Here is a 26,296-nt window from a genome sequence, read left to right as displayed (position 1 = left end):
GTTTTTACTAGCAGTATATTAGAATGCACCCTCTTGTGGTGAGAAGATGCAGAACAATTTATTCTTAGTCACTGTTTCTCAGTACCTGTGTTTAATTGGAAATGGTTGCTGTTTATTGTATTTGATAAAATCTGAAGTGCCTATCAAATCCTGTGGCTATATTTCTTTTATTTACATATACAAAAGTGTATATTATTTGTTACTTTAAATTAATAATAAACTTTTAAATATTCTATATTAATGCTGTACTATAAGTGATAGCATTTACTCAGTATTGGCTAATTCGATAAGCTAGGCAGGGAATTCCAATGTCATTGGCAAGACTGGTAAATTGGAAAAAATATCCTAGAAAAAGACAGGGACAGACCAAATACGTAATAACAAAACTGCAAGATTGTAGTCGAGAGTCAAGTTCAAATTGAGGGCACATTTACTTTTATGCTGTTATTAGGGGGGTATATAAAATTGTCCCACTATATAATGAATGCTTGATTCAAGTCACGGTAAAACCATGGGAAAAATAAATATCACTAAAATGAAGAACAAAATACATGCAGAATAAAATGGCATTAAAATTTGAAACATCTGTATTATCATATAGTTTTTATATGGGCAACTCTAATATGTGTGGATGTCAACTCCCAGAATTCCCCATCCAGTCATGCTGGCTGAGGGTGAAATGACATCTTGAAAACCAGTGAAATGGCTTTTGAATGCAGTACAGTAGTCCTTAACGTATAACCATTCAAAGTTGCGGTGGTACTGAAAAAAGTGACTTGCCACCAGTCCTCACGCTTACAATGTCTGCAGCATCCTCATGGCCAAGTGATCAAAATAGGGCACTTGGCAATCAGAATGTATTTATGACAGTTGGAGCGTCCCAGGTCATGTGACTGCTATTTACAACCTTCCCAACCAGCTTCTGATCCACAAAGTCAATGGGAGAAGCCAGATTTGCTTAATGACTTTGTGATTCACTTAACAAGTGCTTTGATTCACTGTACATCTGTGGTAAAAAGTGAAATCAGGTGTGATTCACTTAACATCTGCCTTGCTTAACAATGGAAATTCTGGTCTCAATTGTGGACATAAATTGAGAACAATCTACTCTTACTTGACTTGGATTAAAAATTATGGGTCCTTGGTGACCTTCATTTCAACCCTGAGCTACAATTTTTCTCCTTTATTGGTTTAAGAATATATGGTACAGATTCCTCCTTTCCTATAGAATGCATTCCATGATTTTAGGAAGACACGGTATTCAAGGATAATATTCTCCTATTCTGTTCAATAGTGTAGCTCCTTCAGGCTGATATCAAAAGTGCTAATCACTTTAGAGTAGTAGCAAAACTGTAGCCTCTTTAGTGCTGACAGAAGCTGTTACCTGCTTTTATTACAAGGGTAAAGATTCTGACAAGAATCATTAATGCACTTCTTAATCATATGGTGCTATATAAATTGTTATTATCTAAGAATAATTTTCCAGAATCTTTTGTAGAAGAATGCTTATAATTATCCAAAAAGTATTCTATTTTAATCGCTGCATCTCATCTCTTATAATTGGCTGATTTTTGTAGCAGGAATTTGAATGTTCCTTCTTTACCATTTCAAGGTTTCTTGCAATATATTCCGAACACTTCCTCCAAGTGATAGCAATGAGTTTGATCCAGAAGAAGATGAACCTACTCTTGAAGCATCGTGGCCACATTTACAGGTGATTTTACTATTAAAATTATGTCATTTGGAAAGCACAGGCTTCAAACAACCTCAAATGCCTGCTGAAGAGTCATGCTTTCATAGCTCTCAAAACTGTAATAGGGAGGTTTAGGCTGTTGCAAAGGTTGAGGAATATCATTGGGAAGTTTGAAACAAGCCAAAGGCAACACTGGATGGTGCACAACAAATGAATAAAACCACATATAAAAACCACAGATACAAAAAATAAAAATAAAAACACATTTACAGTAAATATTATAAGAACAGAGATACAAACCTTAAGTAAAGAGAGAGTAAAAGTAGTCAACATTGGAGCCATCTAAACTTATCTGGGAACGCCAGGTCTGATAACATAACCAGGTCTTGAGAGCCTTCCAGAATACCAAAAGAACATCTAAATTTTTTTTGGGGGGGAGAGAATGTTCCATGAGATAAGCATCAGGTCAGAGAATGCACATTTCCTGGGACCCATCAGATGTTGGCCCTTAGCTGATGGCACCGAGAGCATGCCTTCTCTGGCAGATCTGATGGAATGGTCTAATTAAGCAGGGAAGGCAGGACCCTCAAATAGTCTGGTCCCATTTTTTTTATTCTTCAGGCTTTAAAGAAAGAGAATATAGATACGAATGGTCTTCAGGTGGAAAGAAGCCAAGTTTTTGTAGTATGCTAGAGACTTCTGATTAAATCTGATTAATCAGACATCTCTCTTGCTGTAGTGTAGAATACTCTTGGAACATTTTCTGGTTACTATTACATGAATATAAACTGTTTAACTCTCTTAAATGTTGTAATTATTTTATGTGATCTCAAAAGTCTGGAGGGCAAAAAGTATATGCTGTTGATTACTCCTGAGAAATTTGACAATTCAGTGAACAATTATAGAGGTGGAAAGTGTCTGCTCTCAGTATGAGTTCTTCTGATGATAATTAAATAAGAAGAATTAATGAGCACTAGATCTGAGTCACAAAGATACATGTGAACACATGGAAATAAGACACTCTTTGTCTGGATTTATCTATGTTTTTTTTAAAAAAATTGAACAGTAGTGACATCAACAGAAACTGTATGTGGGGAACATTTAGGGCTTCTGTATATGGGAGGTGGGCAGCAGATGGGTAGCTGAAATGATCTAAATATATCTTTATGTTAAATTACTTGCTCTTAGCAAAAATTACAAAATAATACAGTGGGACAAAAAAGTATTTAGTCAGCCACCAATTGTACAAGTTCTCCTACTTAAAAAGATGAGAGAGGCCTGTAATTTTCATCATAGGTATACCTCAACTATGAGAGACAAAATGGGGGGAAAGAATCCAGGAAATCACATTGTAGGATTTCTAAATGAATTAATTCGTACATTCCTCGATAAAATAAGTATTTGGTCACCTAAAACAAGCAAGATTTCTGGCTCTCACAGACCTGTAACTTCTTCTTTAAGAGGCTCCTCTGTCCTCCACTCGTTACCTGTATGAATGGCACCTGGTTGAACTTGTTATCAGTATAAAAGACACCAGTCCACAACCTCAAACAGTCACACTCCAAACTCCACTATGGCCAAGACCAAAGAGCTGTCGAAGGACACCGGAAACAAAATTGTAGACCTGCACCATGCTGGGAAGACTGAATTTGCAATAGGCAAGCAGCTTGGTGTGAAGAAATCAACTGTGGGAGCAATTATTAGAAAATGGAAGACATACAAGACCACTGATAATCTCCCTCGTTCTGGGGCTCCACGCAAGATCTCACCCCGTGGGGTCAAAATGATCACAAGAACGGTGAGCAAAAATCCCAGAACCACACGGGGGGACCTAGTGATTGACCTGCAGAGAGCTGGGACCAAAGTAACAAAGGCTACCATCAGTAACACACTACGCCGCCAGGGACTCAAATCCTGCAGTGCCAGACGTGTCCCCCTGCTTAAGCCAGTACATGTCCGGGCCCGTCTGAAGTTTGCTAGAGAGCATTTGGATGATCCGGAACAGGATTGGGAGAATGTCATATGGTCAGATGAAACCAAAGTAGAACTTTTTGGTCAAAACTCAACTTGTCGTGTTTGGAGGAGAAAGAATGCTGAGTTGCATCCAAAGAACACTATAGCTACTGTGAAGCATGGGGGTGGAAACCTCATGCTTTGGGGCTGTTTTTCTGCAAAGGGACCAGGACGACTGATCCGTGTAAAGGAAAGAATGAATGGGGCCATGTATCATTAGATTTTGAGTGAAAACCTCCTTCCATCAGCAAGGGCATTGAAGATGAAATGTGGCTGGGTCTTTCAGCATGACAGTGATCCCAAACACACCGCCCTGGTAACGAAGGAGTGGCTTTGTAAGAAGCATTTCAAGGTCCTGGAGTGGCCTAGCCAGTCTCCAGATCTCAACCCCATAGAAAACCTTTGGAGGGAGTTGAAAGTCCGTGTTGCCCAGCGACAGCCCCAAAACATCACTGTTCTAGAGGAGATCTGCATGGAGGAATGGGCCAAAATACCAGCAACAGTGTGTGCAAACCTTGTGAAGACTTACAGAAAACATTTGACCTCTGTCATTGCCAACAAAGGGTATATAACAAAGTATTGAGATGAACTTTTGTTACTGACCAAATATTTATTTTCCACCATAATTTGCAAATAAATTTGTTAGAAATCCTACAATGTGATTTCCTGGATTCTTTCCCCCCATTTTGTCTCTCATAGTTGAGGTATACCTATGATGAAAATTACAGGCCTCTCTCATCTTTTTAAGTGGGAGAACTTGCACAATTGGTGGCTGACTAAATACTTTTTGTCCCACTGTGTATGTGCAGTAGAATTACGGCATGCATTTAGTCAGGACTAACCTATGTTGTTATTATATGGTCCTATCATTTTGTGACCATGCCGGCTTATTAATCCTGATGTATTCTATAGATTCTTTGCTCTAACTCCCTCCCCTTCTCCCCCCTCCCCTATAATAGAAGGCCCGGGTTGTAACCACTGTGGGAGAGTGGTTAAGTTTTTACATCTGCTGCCTCCCAGAGGTGAGAGCTCTGGGGGGTATTGCTCCCCCGGTTTGTATGTACCAGGTTGCCCCCCGGCTTTGACCGCCGTGAGAGGGCGGGATTCGATCTGTCCCGGGATTTCCCAGCTCTAGTGGCAGTGGAGCTGGGCTGGCTCTCTGGTCATTTGCCTTCGATTTATTTATTTTGAGATCCTCCCATGTTGATCTGGTCTGCCTTGCTGTTTTTTGTCGGACTTGTTAAGATCATGCGTCTGACTTATTTTAGCACGACCTTATACGCTCTCAGGGGGGCCCCCCCATCCTGGGAGCGACCCGCCTTACTTTTTACACCTCCTCTTGATGAAGGGCCCGAGTGTTGGGACCCTGAGAGATGGCTGGGCATGGGTAGGGGCCTCCGATATAAGCCAAATAAGAGGCCCCTGGTTAGTTTTTTGGTTAAATTTTTTAAGAGGTTAGGGAGGGGGGTGGGAACTTCTTTTGGTTGTTCGGATATGGGGGGCAGTCCAGCAACCACTGTTCAGGCCAGGGCCGGGATTGATTGCGGAGGGGAGGAGCGGGGGTCGGTCGCCCCCGGGGCTCCAGAGCAAGTCGTGGGAATGCCTATTCCCACGACGTTAGGGAATGGCAGCAGGTGCAGGAACAGAGGGCCGTATCGATCTCAGGGAAGGCCTCTCCGCTACTTGCAAGCGGTGAGGCGTTCCGACCCTCTTGTTCTGCCCCGAGGTCCCGGGAGTGAGGATGTGCAGCCTCCTGAGCTCCGGCTGGTGTACTTGAATGCCAGGTCTGTCGTTAATAAAGCTCCTCTCGTCCGTGACTTGGTTGAGGGTGAGCAGGCGGACCTGGCTTGCATCACGGAGACTTGGTTGGGCCCAGAGGGCGGTATTCCTCTGGCTGATCTTTGCCCACCAGGTTTCCGGGTGCTACACCGGCCTCGGGCTCAGGGTAGGGGTGGGGGAGTGGCTGTTGTTATGAGGGAGACCTTAGCTCCGCGGGAGGCCACCGTTCCGCAGATAGTCGGGTGTGAGTCTCTCTTCTTGAGATGCGGCCCTGGTACGCAGTTGGGCTTGCTGCTGGTGTACCTTTCACCTAGTCACGCAGCAGCAGCCCTGCCTGAGCTTCTCGATGTCCTCTCTGGGTTGGTGGTTGAGTTCCCGAAACTTATAGTTTTGGGGGACTTCAATCTACCATCTCTGGGAGGATCATCTGAGTTGGCTCGGGAGTTCATGGCTTCCATGACGGCCATGGACCTGACGCAAGTAATTTCAGGACCGACTCATGAGGGAGGCCACACCCTTGACCTAGTTTTCTTATCTGGTCGGTGGTTAGATGATCTTGGTGGGGGCTCCCCAATTATTATGCCCCTGTCATGGACCGATCATCATCTCCTGCGGCTGGTCTTCCGTTTTGCCACCCCCCGCCGTGGGTGTGTGGAACCAGTTAGATGGTACCGCCCCAGACGCTTAATGGATTCCGCGAGGTTCCAGGCAGCGCTGGGGTCCCCACCTGCCTCCCCCACTCACAGCTCGGCGGATGCCTTAGTGGAAGCTTGGGAAAGGGCAGCCACTGAGGCTCTTGACCGAGTTGTACCCTTGCGGCCCCTGACCCGATGCAGATCCCGTCGAGCTCCATGGTTCTCCGCGGAGCTCCGGGAGATGAAGCGCCGGAGACGGGGCCTAGAGAGCGGTTGGAGGTCCAGCCGATCCGAATCCGACCGATTGCGACTAAGAACCCATATTAGGTCTTATCTCGCTGCGATAAGGGTGGCGAGGTCTAATCACTTCGCTACCCTTATCGCGTCTGCGGATAATCGCCCGGCCGCTCTGTTTAGGGTGACTTGCTCCCTTTTTAATCAGGAGGTGAGGGAGGAACCCTTGCAGGGTCGTGCCGAGGAGTTTAACAATTATCTGTCGGACAAAATCGCTCGGATTCGGACCGGTCTGGACTCTGACTGGGCAGAGTCTGACGATCAGGACGCGGGTGGTCTTGTCGATATCACTTGGGAGGAGTTTGATTCTGTGACTCCGGAGGAAGTGGACAGGATTATGGGGAGACTGAGCTCCACCACATGTTTATTGGACCCGTGCCCTTCCTGGCTGGTTTATGCAGCCCGGGAGAGGACACGCAGCTGGTTCCAGGCAGTTATATCAGCTTCTTTGAGTGAGGGTAGCTTCCCTGCCGTCTTGAAAGAGGCGGTGGTGAGGCCCCTCCTCAAGAAGCCTGCCTTGGACCCAGCTGTATTGAACAACTTTCGTCCGGTCTCCAACCTTCGCTTTCTTGCGAAGGTTGTTGAGAGTGTGGTGGCGCATCAGCTCCCTTTGGTCCTGGATGAAGCGGATTATCTAGACCCGTACCAATCGGGTTTCAGGCCCGGGCACAGCACGGAGACGGCATTGGTCGCGCTGGTGAATGATCTCTGGAGGGCTCGGGACAGGGGTCGTTCCTCTGTTCTAGTCCTATTAGACCTCTCAGCGGCTTTCGATACCATCGACCATGGTATCCTGCTGCGGCGTCTCAGGGGATTGGGAGTGGGAGGCACGGTTTTACAGTGGTTCTCCTCCTATCTCCAGGGACGCTCGCAGTCGGTGTTGACAGGAGGGCAGAGGTCGACCACGAGGTCTCTCGTTTGTGGAGTTCCTCAGGGGTCGGTCCTCTCGCCTCTCCTGTTCAACATCTATATGAAACCGCTGGGTGAGATCATTCGTGGCTTTGGAGTTGGGTATCATCAGTACGCTGATGATACCCAGCTTTTTCTTTCTACCCCAAACCACCCCAGTGATGCCCTCAACGTGATGTCCCGTTGCCTGGAGGCGGTTCGGGTCTGGATGGGGAGGAACAGACTTCAACTCAACCCCGACAAGACCGAGTGGCTTTGCATACCTTCATCCCGGGTCTATTCGGATATTCCATCTCTTTCTATGGGGGGTGAATTATTACCCCCCGTAGATAGGGCTCGCAACTTGGGAGTACTCCTAGATTCGCGGCTCACCTTGGAAGATCACATGGTTGCTGTGACTAGGGGGGCTTTCGCCCAGGTTCGCCTGGTGCGCCAGTTGCGGCCCTATCTAAGCCGGGATGATTTATGCACGGTCACTCACGCGCTCGTGACCTCTCGTCTAGACTACTGCAACGCTCTCTACATGGGGCTTCCCTTGAGGACCACCCGGAGGCTCCAGCTGGTACAGAATGCAGCCGTGAGAGTTGTGTTGGGAGTCTCCCGATACTCCCATGTCACACCTCTGCTCCGTGAGCTGCATTGGTTACCAGTTGTCTTCCGGGTGAGATTCAAGGTGCTAGTAATGGTGTTTAAAGCCCTCCATGGCATGGGGCCGGAGTACCTCAGGGAACATCTGCTGCCGGCATCAAGCTCCCTGCGCCCTGTGCGTTCCCACAGAGAGGGCCTCCTCAGGGTGCCACCGGTCAGAGAATGCCGACTGGTGGCCCCCAGGGGGAGATCCTTCTCTGTGGGCGCCCCGGAGCTATGGAACCAGTTACCGGTTGAGCTCCGGACGGCGCCCGATCTACGCTCCTTTCACCGCGATCTGAAAACATACTTGTTCGAGCAAGCCGGCCTGGCCTGAGGGGGGATTGGTGGGGTTTTTTATTATTTTTATTGGGGCTTTTTACTATGTACCAATTGTATTTTAATCGGGCATGCATTTAATTATCTTTTAGTTTTTGTAAATTTCTGTGTTTTATTCTTGCCCTGTACACCGCCCTGAGTCCTCAGGGAGAAGGGCGGTATAGAAATATTATTAAATTAAATTAAAATTAAATTAATTATTATTTTTTGCAGCTTATATATGAATTTTTCATACGATTTTTGGAAAGCCAAGAATTTCAGCCCAGCATTGCCAAAAAATATATAGATCAAAAATTTGTATTACAGGTACAGTGCTCTATTTTATTTAATCTTACATTATTAATAAATGTACCAGCCTTTTTTAATCAAGATGAATAGTAATGGTTAGTTACTTGTGCTCATTCAATTTCAGGGGATATTTTGTACGAATATTTAATATTGGAGAATTACAACTAAGTTTACTGGATGTAAACTTCAAGAAATAGTAAATGCCATGACTAAGAATTTTATACAAGTGTTTGCCAGAATCCACTAATTGAAACATTTCTTGCCTCATATGAATATACCCTAAGTCCTGCAGGAAATCTGAATTGGCCCTCCTCTGTTATCACTTGTTAATAAAGAAACAGATGGCAAGAATTAGGCAGAAAGATAAAAACTAATGATATGCAATGTGATTTTGGAACATAGTAAACAAAAAAAGTGCAGGTTTTGGATAGAATAAAGTATTTCAGAGATATTAAAAGCTGAAAGTCAAGTAACATCTGTGACCCATTGTGTTTTGCTTTATTTTATTAGCTTTTGGAACTATTTGACAGTGAAGATCCTCGGGAACGGGACTATTTAAAAACAGTCTTACACAGAATTTATGGCAAGTTCCTTGGTCTTAGAGCATTTATCAGAAAACAGATTAATAATATTTTTTTACGGTAAGTGTTAAGAGAAGAGGGGCACAAGAAACTTCTTTTGGTGTTACATGATTTTATCATTGAATAAATATGAACATTTAATGTATGCAATTTGCTTTGTAGGTTTGTTTATGAAACTGAACATTTTAATGGTGTGGCTGAACTGCTGGAAATATTAGGAAGGTAATGAAGTCCCTTTCTTATAATGATGTAAATATAGTAATATTATGTAAATATGCTGCTCTTTCATCCAAGTTTATATTTTAAAGCACGCATACACACACACACACACACGTGCACACACATACACACACACGCAAAAGCTTGCTTCATTAAAAGTAATATAAAAACTAAATTTAGATGCCAGATCACACAATTAAATTTCCATTATATGGAAATGTTTATTCATTTATTTAAAAGACAAGACAAGTGGAATATAAATATGAATATGGATAGATGGGGAACGCATCAAATTTGCAGACGACACCAAGCTGGCAGGAATAGCCAGTACTCCAGAAGATAGGCTTAAGATACAGGAGGATCTGGACAGACTTGAAAACTGGGCGCTATCTAACAAAATGAAATTCAATGGTGAAAAAAATCAAATGCACAGGTATAGTATAGGTGGTACCTTGCTCAATAGTAGTAACTGTGAGAGGGATCTCAGAGTCCTAGTGGATAATCACTTCAGTATGAGCCAGCAGTGTGCTGCAGCTGCCAAAAAAGCCAACACAGTGCTAGGCTGCATTAACAGAGGGATAGAATCAAGATCACGTGAAGTACTAATACCACTTTACAATGCCTTGGTAAGGCCACACCTGGAATACTGCATCCAGTTTTGGTCACCACAATGTAAAAAAGATGTTGAGACTCTAGAAAGAGTACAGAGAAGAGCAACAAAGATGATTGGGGGACTGGAGGCTAAAACATATAGGGAACGGTTGCTGGAATTGGGTATGTGTAGTTTAACGAAGAGAAGGATGAGGGGGGACATGATAGCAGTGTTCCAATATCTCAGGGGCTGCCACAAAGAAGAGGGAGTCAAGCTATTCTCCAAAGCACCTGAAAGCAGGACAAGAAGCAATGGATGGAAACTAGTCAAGGAGAGAAGCAACCTAGAACTAAGGAGAAACTTCCTGACAGAACAATTAACCAGTGGAACAACCTGCCTCCAGAAGTGGTGAATGCTCCAACTCTGGAAGTTTTTAAGAAGAGACTGGATAGCCATTTGCCTGAAATGGTATAGGTTTTCCTGCCTGAGCAGGGGGTTAGACTAGATGACCTCCAAGGTCCCTTCCAATTTTTTTATTACTATTACTATTACTATTATTATTATTATTATTATTATTATTATTATTATTATTATTATTATTATTATTATTATTATTATTATTAAATAATTTCCATAAGATTTCCTGAATTCAGAGTGTTTTCTCAATCTACATAGCTTCTATGCAGTTTCATGAAAAGACATGTTTCTTTAAGGAGTTGCTTGCAACTGCAGAAAGTGCACTTGTGCCAGATCAGAAACAGTTTTGCTCATTTCAGATTTCAGTATATTGCATATTGAGTACATTATAGGTAAGGGAGGTAGAACAAGATCTAGGGAGGTCTAGGTTCAAATCTACTCTTCACCATGGACACTGACTGTGTTTGGACCAGTTGCACCCAACCTGCCTTACTGGGTTTTGGTTGTGGGAATAAAATGAAGATGGAGTTCAATAAGTTTGGAAGAAAAGCAAGTTATATATGATGTAACAAACAAATAAATAAAATGTTTCTTCTTTTCTTATTTCTAGTATTATCAATGGCTTTGCTTTACCTCTTAAAGCAGAGCATAAACAGTTTTTGGTGAAAGTACTGATCCCTCTACATACTGTTAGAAGTCTATCGCTGTTCCATGCACAGGTAAGAAACTTAAGTACAGTGTTATGTATTACATTTTAAGAGCTGTGTCACATTCTGTTTTATACACAATGTACAATATCACTAAATTGAAATAAACTTACTACCATACATAACAGACTGGGTCCACAAATTGTTCTAAAATGTTCAGTGTTGTAAACTTGTTAATTGTGAAGTCGTGTCCGACCCATCACGACCCCATGGACAACGTTCCTCCAGGCCTTCCTGTCCTCTACCATCTTCTGGAGTCCATTTAAGCTCACGCCTACTGCTTCAGTGACTCCATCCAGCCACCTCATTCTCTGTCGTCCCCTTCTTCTATTGCCCTCAGTCTTTCCCAGCATGAGGCTCTCCTCTAATGAGTCCTTCCTTCTCATTAAGTGGCCAAAATATTTGAGTTTCAACTTCAGGATCTGACCTTCTAAAGAGCAGTCAGGGTTGATCTCCTCTAGGACTGACTGGTTTGATCACCTTGCAGTCCAAGGGACTCACAGGAGTCTTCTCCAGCACCATAGTTCAAAGGCGGTGCTCGGCCTTTCTTATGGTCCAACTTTCACAGCCACACATTGCAACTGGGAAGACCATAGCCTTGATTATACACACTTTTGTTTGCAGGGTGATGTCAGATGTAACCATGGGGGGCAAAATATCCAGCATGAATTCTGATTGGTTCTTGTACTTTAGGTTATATAATATTCTTGTTTTGTTAAGCTGATAATAATTGTTACTATGCCACATGCCTACCTTTTCCTTAGTGATTGAAAGCATTGTTCGGTAAACTTTTACTCTAATATTCCTGGAGATGTAGCCTTGCTATCTTTTCATATATCTGTTTTCTATAAAGCCACTAACTCATTTCACAAGATCTCAGAAGGTGCTTAATGCTGCCAAAAGTGTAAAGGAAAAATATCTTAAGGGCAAATTATTTAGTAATGAATTATAAATGTTATTAAATTCACATTTATATAGTTGCTCTGGTACACAGGTACTCCTCGACTTATGACTACAGTTGAACCCAAAGTTTCCATTGCTAAGCAAGACAGTTGTTAAGTGAATTTTGCTCCATTTTACTACCTTGCCAAATGATCGCTGCAGCTATTAAGTTATCAACACAATTGTTAAGTGAATCTGGCTTCCCCATTGTCAGAAAGTTGCAAAAAATGATCACATGACCTCTGGACACTTCATAAATATATGCTACTTGCCAAGCATTTGAAGTTTGATCATGCTGCCATAGACGTGAGTCACTTTTTTCAATGCCTTTGTAACTTTGAGCGGTCACTAAATGAATGGTTGTAAGTAAAGGTCTACTTGCATACACTTAGAAATGTTTTTTTGTTACTGTCTAAATCAGAGATTGGGAGTGATGGCCCCTTTATGACTTGCGGCTGGCTCAGGAATTCTGGGAGTTGAAGTCCACAAGTCATAAAAGGGCCATTGTTCCCCACCCCTGGTTTAAATGGTACATCAGTCGTCATGATTGGTATTTATCTAAACTACCTGTACTGTGGAATATGATTTAGACCAAATGTGTTGTAGTCTTGCTTCCAGCAGCAGAGTATGACTTGTAGTGAAATAGGACCTATATCCTAATCAGCCCACTTATAGACAGACAAGGCAATACAGGAAGATGGGAATCCCCAATCTGTCTTTTGGTATTACAGCTCCATGCATTGCTCCTTGTTCTGTTTTAAAGGAATCCCGCAGACTATAGTTGCAGTTTGTTTGTTTGTTTGTTTGTTTGTTTGTTTGTTTGTTTGTTTGTTTATTTATTTATTTATTTATTTACTTACTTACTTACATACATACATACATACATATATACATATACATATACATATACACATATACACATACATACATACATACATACATACATACATACATACATACATACATACATACATACATACATACATACATATATATATATATATATATATATATATATATATATATATATATATATATATATATATATATATATATATATATATATAAATTTATATACCGCCCTATTCCCGTAGGACTCGGGGCGGTTTACAGGGAAAATTAAAAGTTAAAATACATCATATACAATTAAAAACAATTAAAACTAAGATTAAATTAATCCCTGAACTTAACTAAAACCCCATTAATTAAAAATTAAAACCCCTCAGTCTGGGCCAGACAACTCAAAAAACCAAGTTTTCAAGTCCCTACGAAATGAGCAAAGGTCGGGGGCGGTCCTAAGCTCCGTGGGAAGCTGATTCCAAAGGGCCGGCGCGCCCACAGAGAACGCCCTTCCCCTGGGGATAACCCGCCGGCATTCCTTAACCGGCGGTACCCTAAGAAGGCCCTCCCTGTGGGAGCGCACAGGACGATGGGAAGTTGATGCCAGCAGCAGGTGTTCCCTTAGATAATCCAGACCCAAGCCATTTAGAGCTTTATAGGTCATTACAGCCTTGGTGGAGCAGTGGGCTAATGCCTCCTTAAGTAACACCAGCTGCCTGCAATTAGTGCAGGTTCGCATCCCACCAGGCTCAAGGTTGACTCAGCCTTCCATCCTTCCGAGGTAGGTAAAATGAGGACCCAGATTGTTGGGGGCAATTAAGCTGACTTTGTAATAATGCCGCTTGGGGTGTGTGTGAAAGCCCTAATAAGCAGGCATATACATAGAATGAAGGCTACTGCTAAGCTTGTAAGCCGCCCTGAGTCTTCGGAGAAGGGCGGGATATAAATGGAATTAAAATAAAAAAATAAATAAAAAAATAAAATTACCAGCACCTTGAATCTCACCCGGAGGACAACCGGAAGCCAATGCAGCTCACGGAGCAGAGGTGTTACATGGGAGTATCGGGAAACTCCCATAACAACTCGCGCAGCTGCATTCTGCACCAGCTGAAGCCTCCGAGTGGTCCTCAAGGGCAGCCCCATGTAGAGAGCGTTGCAGTAGTCTAGCCGGGAGGTCACAAGCGCATGGGTGACTGTGCGTAGGGCATCTTGGTCCAGATAGGGCCGTAACTGGCTCACCAGACGAAGCTGGGCAAAAGCCCCCCTGGTCACGGCTCCTATATGATCTTCAAAATTGAGCCGTGAATTCAAGAGGACGCCCAAGTTGCGAGCCCTATCGATGGGGGGGTAACACCTCACCCCCCATCATTAGTGGTGGAACAACCTGGTTTATCCGATATGCCGATATGCACAGCCACTCAGTCTTGGCAGGATTGAGTCGAAGCCTGTTTCTCCCCATCCAAACCCGGACCGCTTCCAGGCAACGGGACATCACGTCGAGTGCATCACTGGGTTGGTTCGGGGTGGAAAGAAAAAGTTGGGTATCATCAGCGTACTGATGATACCCCACCCCGAAACCACGAATGAGCTCGCCCAGCGGTTTCATGTAGATGTTGAACAGGAGGGGAGAGAGGACCGATCCTTAATGAAAGGTGGAAGACACTGTGGCAAAAAGTAGAATGAAAGAACCAAGAAATACTATTGGGCATTCTACCCTTACTAGTTATTATTCAAACTATGCATCAAGTTTAATAACTTATAACTATGTTTGTTTTCTTTTCAATTAAAGATTTTAATGTACATGTTTTCTTTTGTTTCTGCAGTTGGCGTATTGCATTGTGCAGTTTCTAGAGAAAGACCCTTCACTCACAGAACCTGTAAATATAAGAAATACATAAATGAACATTTTAAAAACATTTTTAAAATATTGAATAAAGATCTTGAAGATTTCTAATTGTTCTGTTTACTTTTTCTACTTTAATTTAGGTCATTAGAGGTTTAATGAAATTCTGGCCGAAAACTTGCAGTCAAAAAGAGGTATATTTGATGAGCTTAGATTGTTTTCCTATTTAAAATAGATTACAAAGAAAAGATAATCTTGAGACAGAAATAAATTATATTTCATAATACAGCAAAGAATATAATTACTAAAAGGAACATAAAGACATGGTTGTCCATAGCAAATGGAACTTTTATCAAAGTAACAAAATCTGCATTGCCCCTTATTTACTTGCATGCAATTTCCTGACCACTAATCCCAAAGGAATATATTTTGTATTGTAATGTCAGGAGTAATGTTTTTTCATTTATTTCCATCCTCACTCCAGTGTAGATTTTGACATAAATAATATTATTAGGCTCCATTTGGGGTAGGAATAAAATAATACTTTCTTAATGCCATCTGGAAATGTAAAAAGATGTTCTTAAAAGGGGTTTTTAAACTCTTATTTTTAATATTAGGTGCCAATCTGAAATACAAAACAATAAAGCAAATTGAAGCATGCTTTACATGATATTGTCAATTAAAATGCACTTATTTCTTAAGAAACAGCCCAATAATTACAGCTAGCATTAGCAAATGAGCATTCCTTTTGTTCAAAAAAGTTCAGTTGAATTGATGCTTTGGAAACTTAACAGATAGGTTGTAAGGAAAAAATCTTCATATTTAATATTTTTTTAACATTTTATTTTAGGTCATGTTCCTTGGAGAGCTGGAAGAAATATTGGATGTGATTGAACCTTCACAGTTTGTCAAAATCCAGGAACCCTTATTTAAACAATTAGCTAAGTGTGTCTCTAGCCCTCATTTTCAGGTCAGTATTGCAACTAGATGAGACTAATTATTATAAATCTGTTATGTCAGACTTGTGTTTGGGGAATGGTTTAAATTGCTTCGCTTTAATGTGAAGTTTAATTGGAATTGACATCCTCATTAGATCTAATTCTTCTTCAGAAGCCCACTTCTATCATTTCTATTACTACAAATTATGAGGAGATGGACAGGACAGATTTCAGTCATAGATATAAATGGCTTCGTGTGATATTATTACACTAATAGTTGCTGATATTATTACTAGTATTATAGCTGCTATTATTTTTTTCAAGGACAATGTTAATTCTATTTACTGGAAAAATTAATGAATTTTGCAATAATATTTGTTCCTTTTAGGTGAATAGGTTCAGGATTTTTGTTTCTTGTTTTTATTCATGCAAGACTTTCATAGTTTGTGAAAAGCAAGTTCCACATATTCATCTATCACTCATATCTTTCTAGTAGGAAATTGTTATGAAAGAAATAGTATTGGATCGGTTCTAATAACATCCTTACAGATTACTGAAAAATAAATGGAGATAGATGTAAAAATGTTTGTTTTTCATTGCTCAGCATGGAAATCATAGAAAAATTAATAGGATAGGGAAGAGTGATAGATGCAAAATTCATATAAGTTTGTGAAAAATGCATCATTTGCCAAGTACAGTAGATTCCTCGTCTCTATGTCAGTATACTCCATCAGATGTAATTTAATATTTCAGGTCCCCAAAGAGAGAGATAATTAAGAGCATTTAATTAGAAATGTACAAAATTAGCAGGATGTAATGTTTTGATGTTCTGTGGAACATTCCATTTTTCTTCTGGTATATTCCAGTCCAACCATTCTGGGGGAGGGGTAGTTTGATAGTTTCTTGAAAGTCAATAATCTGGAATAGGAAATAATTTATGATGTTTCAGTTGTGGTTCTGAAGAATTCTGTCCTTGCCTCTCACCCCTTTCCCAGTTTGAGCTAGTAATTTTGACTGGAGGTTGCCTTACTTAATTTTCTCTCTTCTCGCCAACATAGGGGAGTGGGGTCAACACTGGCAAGATAGCGGATGCAGTATTGTAATGCAAACTGAAGGGCCAGACAGTAATGGCCCAGTATGCACTAATACCACGCATGCATGCTTGCACACCAAATATCTCTGCCCGAGTTGAGAAAACTTCTTTATCAGATTTCTGGGGGAGACAACTAAGAAAACTTACTCTATACATAAGCAAATTCCTGCTTTTATCAGTTGGTGTTACCTTGTATCATTTTTTCCCCTTGGGCAAGTTTTTTTACTTGGTTTTGTTTGCAATTAGACATAAACAGTTTTAAAAATAATACTATGTTTTTATTTCAAGGTGGCTGAAAGAGCACTTTACTATTGGAATAATGAATACATAATGAGTTTGATAGAGGAGAATTCCAATGTAATACTTCCTATCATGTTTTCCAGTCTATACAGGATTTCCAAAGAACACTGGAATCCGTAAGTTGTTGTTGCTGTTGATTTTTCAGTACATTTGTTTATTCTTTTGAATTCAGTGCTTTCTTTTGTATTGTAACATGGAGAACTACATATGAATGGTGGTAATGTTATCAGTAGTTTACTATACTTAGTAGTTTGCAGACCAGCACCAACTAGGGAATATGTAGACCATAATATTATTTTAATCATCTGACAAAAAATAAAGTAAAAAATAAAGTGTCCCTTTGCTACTTGAAAATGCATATTTTTTTTGGATGGAACCTGATTGGGTTTATTTTTACAAAAATCTTCACAATAAGGTGTTGTTTTATTCAGTGTGCTCTGCAGTAAAAATTGACTTTGAGGAACTGAATAAGAAATGTTTAAGTGAAAGAAAAGTTGTGAAGAATGTGAAACTGAAGTTTCAGAATAGTGCCCAACTATATTTAGGTGTGAGCCTAATAAGATCAGTATTTTTATTTTTATAAAGAAGTTTTTTTCCCCTGAGGTTCCACATTTTTAAAGAATATAGTGTGGGAAATACAATTTTATATGTAAGATTTTTTTCTTTTCTGTCTTCAAATAATTATATCTTCTTTCTGTTTTTCTAATTTGTACCTGTCAGTATTATTAAAATAGAGGTCTAAATTTCCTTTTCTAGTACTGGGCCATGATTGTAGAAAATTAGTTAGCATGGAATCCTGTTAGATTTGGGGAAGTGAAGAAAGGTCATTTCAAAAGAAAATTATTGTCTTTTATGGCCAGTGCATCTGGAAAAATTGTTTAATCATTTTTAATAATAATAATGCACAAAACATTGTAGGTATGGGAGCTGACATGCATCATTCAAATGAGAAACAATGGTGTCTCAAAGGGTCTATAATAGTAGAGCCTTGGAGATTAGATTAGAATAGTTTACCTTTTCCGAGTGAAATGAAAGGAATTTGAATATTTCAAACATGAACATAGAACAAATTGCTACAAAATGTTTTCTAACCTTTTTGAGCAGTTTGATAAGTTTCTTCCATATTTTACAGGGCTATTGTGGCATTAGTATACAATGTGCTGAAGGCATTTATGGAAATGAATAGTGCCATGTTTGATGAGCTCACAGCAACTTACAAGTCAGATCGCCAGCGGTAACTTTTTAAAGCTTTTTGTCAGCTTTGCATAAAACCTGCAGTTTTTGGTTCCTTCCTTCCTTCCTTCCTTCTTTCCTTCCTTCCTTCCTTCCTTCCTTCCTTCCTTCCTTCCTTCCTTCCTTCCTTCCTCCCTCCCTCCCTCCCTCCCTCCCTCCCTCCCTGCAGTAATTGCATAATTTTCACACACTATTGATTGCAATGCCTCATTTTTCTCCCTGCATGTTCATTAGCCTGGCCCTTGCAAGACATAAATGGTTATTTTTTTTCTCCCTTTATGAGATACAGTACCCATTGCGTAGCTTGTGAACTTGCATTCCTCACAGAACTTCTTTTGGCTCTATGTTATTAAAGACTTACATGTATCAAGAATTTAGGCCTAATAAAAATCGTTACCAAAAAAAATCCCTCAACAATTTAATCATCACTTTGCTTGAAGATAGGGTTCAGAATATAGTAGACTTTTTGGTAAGGTGAGAAAATATTTGACACTAACCCTTATGATTTCTACCTGATCATTTACTGAAATCTCTGAGCAAAGTGACACATTTTCAGTCCTGCTTTTCGGCTTCTGTTATCTTGATACATCCAAGGCTTTGACACTGCAGGATCTAGAAGAAGTGCCATTCATACAATCATTAGTTGCACCTTAGATAAAATGTTTCTCTGTCTTTTCCTTAATAATCCTTCTCCAATTATAGTTCATCTTTTGTCTGAAATTTCAGCTTATCCAAAGCAGCAGGTGAAACTAATGAGGAAACTTCGGGAACTCTGGGCAGTTTGCGACTTGGTGAAAGTCGTTTCTTTTGTGAGACTTGGGGTTCCCACAAGCAAAGCGAAGGGTACTGTATGTCATCAAGCCTTGTTAGGTTAGTATAGCCTCTCACATATTTTTGGAGGCCACAATGTTGTTTAATTCGATTACCAGGCTCTCATAGCTCACTGCTTTTTTAAAAATTTAGAAATATGAAATGTAATTAGTGGGGTAATAGATACTGTTAATATTATGTGCGCTTTATACTTTGTGATATAGACCAATTTATTCTATGCTTGCTTATTAACTTTTTCTTTCAACTAGACAGAACTAGACAGGAATTTCTAGGAAAAGATGCTACTAATACTAATCATTTTGTAAACTTGATTTATATTTATAGAGAAATTGTACAACCTCGGATGTCAAGCATGTTTTTTGGCATCTTTGCTGGAATCTTATATTAGATAAACTCAGATTGTCAAAATTAATCTTCACTGATTTTCCATCAAATATATTTTAAAACTATATATCCTTTTTACATAAGAATCAAAGAAATTATTTTATAATTTAAGAATGATTTTTCACTTCTATGGTTTGTTTGTTTTATTATTATTTTTTTAAAAAAAATAAAGTCAACATTTCAATTATTACAAATCCAACCACAATATTTTTTAGAACCAAGTTTTAACAGCTATCTGGTAATTGTAAATACAGAAAACATTGATGAGCAAACTTGATGCAAACTTTTTTTTGCTTTGGTTTTTATTAAAAGAAAGTTCTAAGATTTCAGATGAACATACAGTACTATAGTTTTGATGTGTGTTTTTATTATTTTTCATTCTAGGGCATTATAAAAATATACACATTTAGATGGTAGATTAGTTGGATTTTGAAAAAAATATTACAGAGCTTCTAAACAGGAAAAATATACAAATCTAAAATAGCTATTTTGTGAAAAGCTGAGCTCAAAAATTTTGATCACCATTCAATTACAGTTCAGGGTGAAAATTAATGCTACCAACAAATGTTTTCATAAATAATGAAAAAGGAATGTTATAAATAAGGAGTGAACAAAAACAGTAATTCCTAGACATGAAATGTAACCCTCTAGCGCAGGTTTATACTAGATTTTGTGCAGTGGTGACTTCTCAGTATAGTTTTAAATGGCTTTAAATGCAGGAATTATAGCAAAGTTATTTTTTAAAACAACAGCGATACCACAGTATATATGTGATACATAGCTTTAATTTGTTAACTTTTAGCAATTTTTGTTTGTTATCTAGAGCACATTTTCATTTAATAGTGAAGAAAGTCAGATACATTATGAGAGTAAAGTTGCCAATGGTGCAACTTTTGGATTTGAAATAATTGGATTTTACAAGGCACCATTTGCTTGTATTGTTGTTTAAGTCCATGATGTTACTATAATGTTTCTCTTTTTTATATTCAGTTTTAGAATTCTTCAGGGAACATTGGATGCTTGGTGCATAATTTACTCTAATACTGTTTTGTTTTTGTAGTGGTTTTGTAGGTGTTAAAATGTTGCCATCATTTTTTTTTTAATTTTGCTAGTGAGAAGAAAAAAGAAAAAGAACGTGAAGAACTATGGAAGAAACTGGAAGATTTGGAACTGAAAAGAGGGCTTAGACGTGATGGAATAATTCCAACTTAACAAAAAGAAACAAAGCAGCATTAATTAACCTGTGGAGTCACACATGTATGTAGTAGAAGATGGAGCAACAGTTTTCTGTATTGTGCAACTTTACAGTAGATTTCACATTTGTTTCATTATTACAACAGCACTGTATATATTGTCTCTAAGTAAAAAAAATAAGGACTTCAATCCAAAGTTTGGACAACAGATGGACTTTTCAGAACTTTTTTTTAAAAAAAATCATTGTTTTAACCCTTTAAAGCAGTCTTCAAAAGATCTGTTGATGAAAATTGCTATGTCCAAATTCCATTGTCAGGACCTGTTCCTTATTTATCATTAGCAGAGAGTGATACAACTTCAAATGTGAACAATCTTAAATTTAGCTTGTGTTTCTGCTAAACTGTTAAATGTATTTATAGTAAAAGAGAAAAAAAGATTGTCATTTTCTTATGAGTTTGTGTAACATCTTTCTCCTCTGATAACTATGATGTAATTTGACTATTTTTTTCTCCTTTTTGCACATCTTCTTGAGTTGAATGTTTATACAGAATAGGGCCATGAAAAATAGAGGTCCTTAATGCTAAGAAGTTTTTTTTTCCTGGTGTAAGCAACTTTTGAGTACCAGACTTGCTTTGGTGCTCCTTCAGTGTGAACATTATAAATAAGTATGAGGTGGTTATAATCAGGATTGGGAAGTATGCTCTGAATTTGTCAATGTATTAATTGACAGTAAGCTCATCTCACCAATCCTTAACTAAGTGTGCAGTGGCAACAACACAGACTTCAATATATGATCAGTATTAAATGTACACCGTTGATCATATGAGACCAGATTTGTGTTAGTAATACTGAGGCTAAATTATTGTATTGCTATATTTTTCTTTAGGCCATTTGAAAATAATTTTTAAAAAATATACCAATGAAATGGGTCTATGACTGTCATGATGGATCAAATATGTGTTAACAGGTGAGGGATGAGTTGAGTAAAGAGTTTGAATTATTTGAAGTTGTTGCCTTCCCTCTCTAGATATATATTTATTAAACATTCCAGCCAAAAAGAAAAAAAGAAAAGATGTAATCTTTGGGGAGGAAAGATTTAGTGGTGAGTTTGCACCCTAATGGTGTTTCTCATCACAAGTAACATCTTTTTTGCTTTGAGCTGGAATGGATTATGGATAACATGTTTCAGCATCCTAAAGTTGGATGCCATTCCCAGTTTTATTTGTTATCAAAAGTGGTTCTCAAGATGCTATTGAAAGAAGAATAGTCCAGTTCTGACAACCCTAATGTCCTGAGTATTAATAATAAAATTTAAAATGATTTTATATGAAAGGTGCATTGTGACCAAATTGTTCAAGGTTTAAAAAAAAAGAGGGCTGTATTATAAGTATACATTACTGGCTATCTGCTTTGTATTTAAAAGTGGAATCTCCCATCTTTGGTAGATAAAATGCTGATAAGACTTGTGTACAGTATATATTTAGCTAATGCAGGTGCATTATTATATACCGTAAGGTATGTGTTTTTCAGGATTTTTCTCCAGGATGCTTTTGAACTGTTACAGACAGCATATGACAACAATGATTGATAATCCTAAACCATTGATCCAGCATTACTTACAGTATAAAACTGAGTTGTTGTTCATGATTCTTTTGTGATATTTGCAAACATGAATTTACAACTTGTTGGCATTGACAAAAATGTGGTATTAATTCTAAGCTTATATATTTTTCTTCTTGCCATATAAATATTTGGTAGACTTCATGGATTTATTGTTTTCACCCCTAACCCCAGCTTCAGCCCCCAAGACAACTGGGAGAGAAAAAAAACCAATCCTATCTGACTATTTTGGGATTATCAGGTCACAGTTTGTACATATGGGTCTTTCATACTGATATTGTGAATTGAAGAGCTTTGTAAAAACTTGACACTGCTAAATCAGGGTGGGTTAGGGGATTCAGAATTAAACTAGTCATATATAACACTGAACACAACATGGTTTAATGGTATTAATCTAAGCCTCTTTTAAGAACATTGACTGGGACTCAATGTAAACTTGGCAGATGTTGCCATAGGCGAAATGTTCTATTTTAAAAAGTGCTGGAGCAAAGGTGCAACCTGAAATTCTGAAGATGAAATAAATTTATAACAAATCATATCCCTTAGACCTTCTTGATTTTGGCGGTCCTTTTTTATTGTAGGTTTTGGGTTTAATCTGTTTCTCTCTAACTAAAATATTTTAGAGTAGCAATTTTTTTAAAAAAAATCCATGTTTTAGAGTTAGTGACTTGACTCCCAGTTGTTTTTAGCAGTATTACCTTAGGGACAGTTTTCAGATTTTTTCTTTATAGCAGGGGTGTCAAACTGCCAGCACGTGGGCTGGACGCGTCACAACAAAACCACGCCCACCCCATTGCCAGCAATGGGAAAAAAGCTCCGATACGTCGCACGATGTCACATGACATCTTAAGTTTGACATGTCTGCTTTAGAGAGAAAAAATGTATTATTCTACAGGCAGGTTTCTATATGAAGAGATATAAACATTTAATATGAGATGCCTTCTATTAAGTGGCTTTCTCTGAGTAAAGAACAAAGATGGCTCTGATTATTCAAACCTGATTCTATTGCATTTCCTCCTCAGACATTAGATTTATTTGTTTTTCATATTTCTTAACCACCCATCTCCCTTGGAGAGGGGCTCTTGGAAAGATTTCCAGATGCCATATTGGTGGAGATTAGAGTAAAAAAGGTTACCGACAAAATATGAGTTCATCCCAACCACATATTTTCACATTGGTAAAATAAGGAACAAAATATTAAATGAATGCTAGCAAGACATGACAGACAAGATTATTATTATGTAAGTGCTAGGCTGTTAAACTGCCCCCCCCCCGACAGTCTAATTTACTTCTTGTACAAGTCTAAGCCTCTATTATATCCATAATGGTGGAACACGTGTAACAATTTTATAGCAATTTGGAAAAAGGGCTAAATGCAACATCTTTTTAGGCTCAAAAAAGATAAATATAGAAGTAAAGAGCAGATATTGATGAGGAAGGCAGTGACAAATCTAAACAAGATCATGAAGGAAAAGATGATTTCTATAGAAGAAATAGACCAAAACAGTTATAATGCATTGTAAAGTCTGTACACTGAAAAAGAGAAATAAAGACATCTTCAAATAACAAATTTGGAGCTAATTACTGAAAGTAATAAGGACTTCTTGAAGAATCACACAGTCCTGGACACCATTTATGTTGAGGTGATGATGGGTAAGCAGTAATTCACATACTTTGATCATGTGAAATGAGTAGATGATAAACCAGAAAAAAATGACTATCTTCAGCAAGTTTGAGGAAAGGAAGAAAAACTGACCATGAGTCAGACGGGATTGATGGATCAAGGACACTACCAACATGTTCATGGAACAGCTTCAGATTATAGCCAAGGACAGTTTAAAATGACCATTTGTCCATTCAGATATCAGGGACCAGGTGCTCAGGGGACTTAATATTTTAAAGGACTTATTTGAAAAGAATTTGCTTTTGTTCAAGTGCAGTAAAAAAGATGCCAGGGGCACAGATTACTCTGGAGACAGTTGTAGTGATGGAGTCCACTACAAAAACTGTGTTTTCATTAAAAGGCAACCCACCTGCCCAGGGGTGGGCACTTAATTTTCCCAAGGGACCACATGAGAAACGGACTGTTGTGGAAGACTACCACCCTGACTTTTTGCTACCCCAGCCCCCTGATGCTGCCCCCTTCCCCCTCACCATCTGACACCATGGACACAGGCAGGACTGGGACTGCTTATGGGCCAAATGTGGCCCATAGGCCATAAAATGCCCAGGTTAGCACTTGCCCAATCTCACTTGATAGATAGTTGAAGCACAGCCTTTCTGCATCAAGCAGAACTCTATAAACCACAAATTCTGAATATTCCTTTTTTCAATGTAAAAAGTTTTTTCTCCAGTTGTTAAATTATCTAAATTAATCCAAGCTGAAGATAAAGAAATAGCATTTAAACATAGTGCTTTGAGATATAAAATCTCAAAATAATACTAAAAGCAGTCCAGAGTTAACCTGTGGTAAGTTTGGCTGCCAATAAATTTAATAAATAAAAAAAAATCTAGATTAAAAAATCTCAGAAGATAAAACCAAATTAATTGACTTCAATCTTTTTAAAATATTCAGTAATTAAGATAGTCTATTTTTACTTAGATCACAACTTTGTAAACATTTCATTGCATATATTGTTACTTATATTTTAAACTTAATTAGACCTGAAATCCCTAATGTGTGACTCTTGGATCAATATGCCCATGGGCATCGTTCTTGGGATCCATCACAATCCTGCCCATTTTTTAATATTTTTAATGTAAACAAAACCTAAATGAGTAATTCCAACTGAGGTAGATTTCTATCAGATGCCAGTATAAATTCACCATTATCTCCCGCTGCCAGATAAGTCACAATATTTTTTTCCAAACTCTTCATCATTTCTCCATTCCTTCCTCTAATACTGCTGTTTATTCAATCCAGTAAAATCAATATTGTGGCCCCAGGCGCAAAAAGCAGACAAATGCCCTAAACTCTTGTTTGCTTTAAAAAAAACACCCCAAATTTCATTCATGGTGCACAGCCTCAATCTAAAAGCATGTCGTTGGATTCTTAACAGTGAAGCAAATACAACTTTTCACTCCAGTCCAAGGGTTTTCTGGTTTAGAATGATGTTTCAAAAATCTTAATTGTTATTGCTGAGAGCAGCCACAGTCACAGAAAAAATGCATATGTGTTTTTAATGAAACAGTTCCTTTGCAATTTGTGACAAAAAGGATTACATAGATAACAGGAAAGGTGCAATAATTCAATTTAAAATCATTCATTGTAACATGGGTATCTGCAGGGGTAGATGTGTTAAAACCTGCAAGATATTGGGTGACGTATTGCAGCCAAACTCCGTCTTTTTTATATACATTGCAATGTTGCACAAGTGATGGACTTCAGTTGTGATGCTGTGCCTAACATCTTACAGGTTTTGATTTCAATGCCGCAAATACATTTTGATACATGTTTTTGGTTGGGCTTAAAGTAAATACTGATTTAGCCACAGTTACTAATGCCTCCCTCCTCTAGATCTATTTATTAAATTTATAGATAATTTATTCAATCAGTCCAAATTGAGTAAATAAAAATCTATACAGCAAATATTGTTAGATGACATCAAAATTCTAGCATCCTGAGAAGGTTAAAAATGTACCACTTCTCTTTGTCTCCAAATCACTCCTCATTTCAAAAGCTTGCAACATGCCTATATTTAATCACTAAATCCTCATGTTTAGAGATTTTTTGGAGCCATATATTTCTCTAACTTGAATACATAGATGTATTCAGCTTTGTTTATCCTGTGTTGGCTGAAAATTATGGAAAATTTCTCTTACATATTTATTTGCATTATATACTTTTTTAGTAACTACTTGAAACAGTCTGGTGTAAAGCTCATTCATCCCCCTCCGTGATGCACCAAGGTTAGGCGTGTAAGCGTTGAACAGAATCAACTAGCATTCTAGGCTGTCAGCTCTGCATTGTGTGTCTACCATTTGA

The 26,296-nt window shown here is 38.8% G+C and overlaps 1 protein-coding gene across 3 annotated transcripts in view; it reads left to right on the top strand.

Annotated features, from left to right (window-relative positions):
• PPP2R5E (protein phosphatase 2 regulatory subunit B'epsilon) overlaps positions 1–22,847 on the top strand; it is a 78,728-nt gene extending 55,881 nt beyond the window's left edge. For 2 of the 3 annotated variants that reach the window (XM_081332060.1, XM_081332062.1), the window contains exons 4-15: positions 1,613–1,714; positions 8,503–8,595; positions 9,088–9,218; positions 9,321–9,380; positions 10,997–11,105; positions 14,699–14,752; positions 14,862–14,912; positions 15,569–15,688; positions 17,038–17,165; positions 18,182–18,283; positions 19,009–19,152; positions 20,610–22,847. In XM_081332060.1, the coding sequence (XP_081188186.1) occupies positions 1,613–1,714; positions 8,503–8,595; positions 9,088–9,218; positions 9,321–9,380; positions 10,997–11,105; positions 14,699–14,752; positions 14,862–14,912; positions 15,569–15,688; positions 17,038–17,165; positions 18,182–18,283; positions 19,009–19,152; positions 20,610–20,709 (1,194 nt within the window). In that variant the 3' untranslated portion in view covers positions 20,710–22,847. The remainder of the gene's footprint in view (positions 1–1,612; positions 1,715–8,502; positions 8,596–9,087; positions 9,219–9,320; positions 9,381–10,996; positions 11,106–14,698; positions 14,753–14,861; positions 14,913–15,568; positions 15,689–17,037; positions 17,166–18,181; positions 18,284–19,008; positions 19,153–20,609) is intronic. The other variant, XM_081332061.1, reaches the window with a different exon arrangement.
• The last annotated feature ends 3,449 nt before the right edge of the window (positions 22,848–26,296 follow it).

This window comes from Vipera berus, assembly GCF_964194415.1.
Source record: "Vipera berus genome assembly, chromosome: 1".
Taxonomy (NCBI): Eukaryota; Metazoa; Chordata; class Lepidosauria; order Squamata; family Viperidae; genus Vipera; species Vipera berus.
This window is presented reverse-complemented; position numbering and strand designations above follow the sequence as displayed.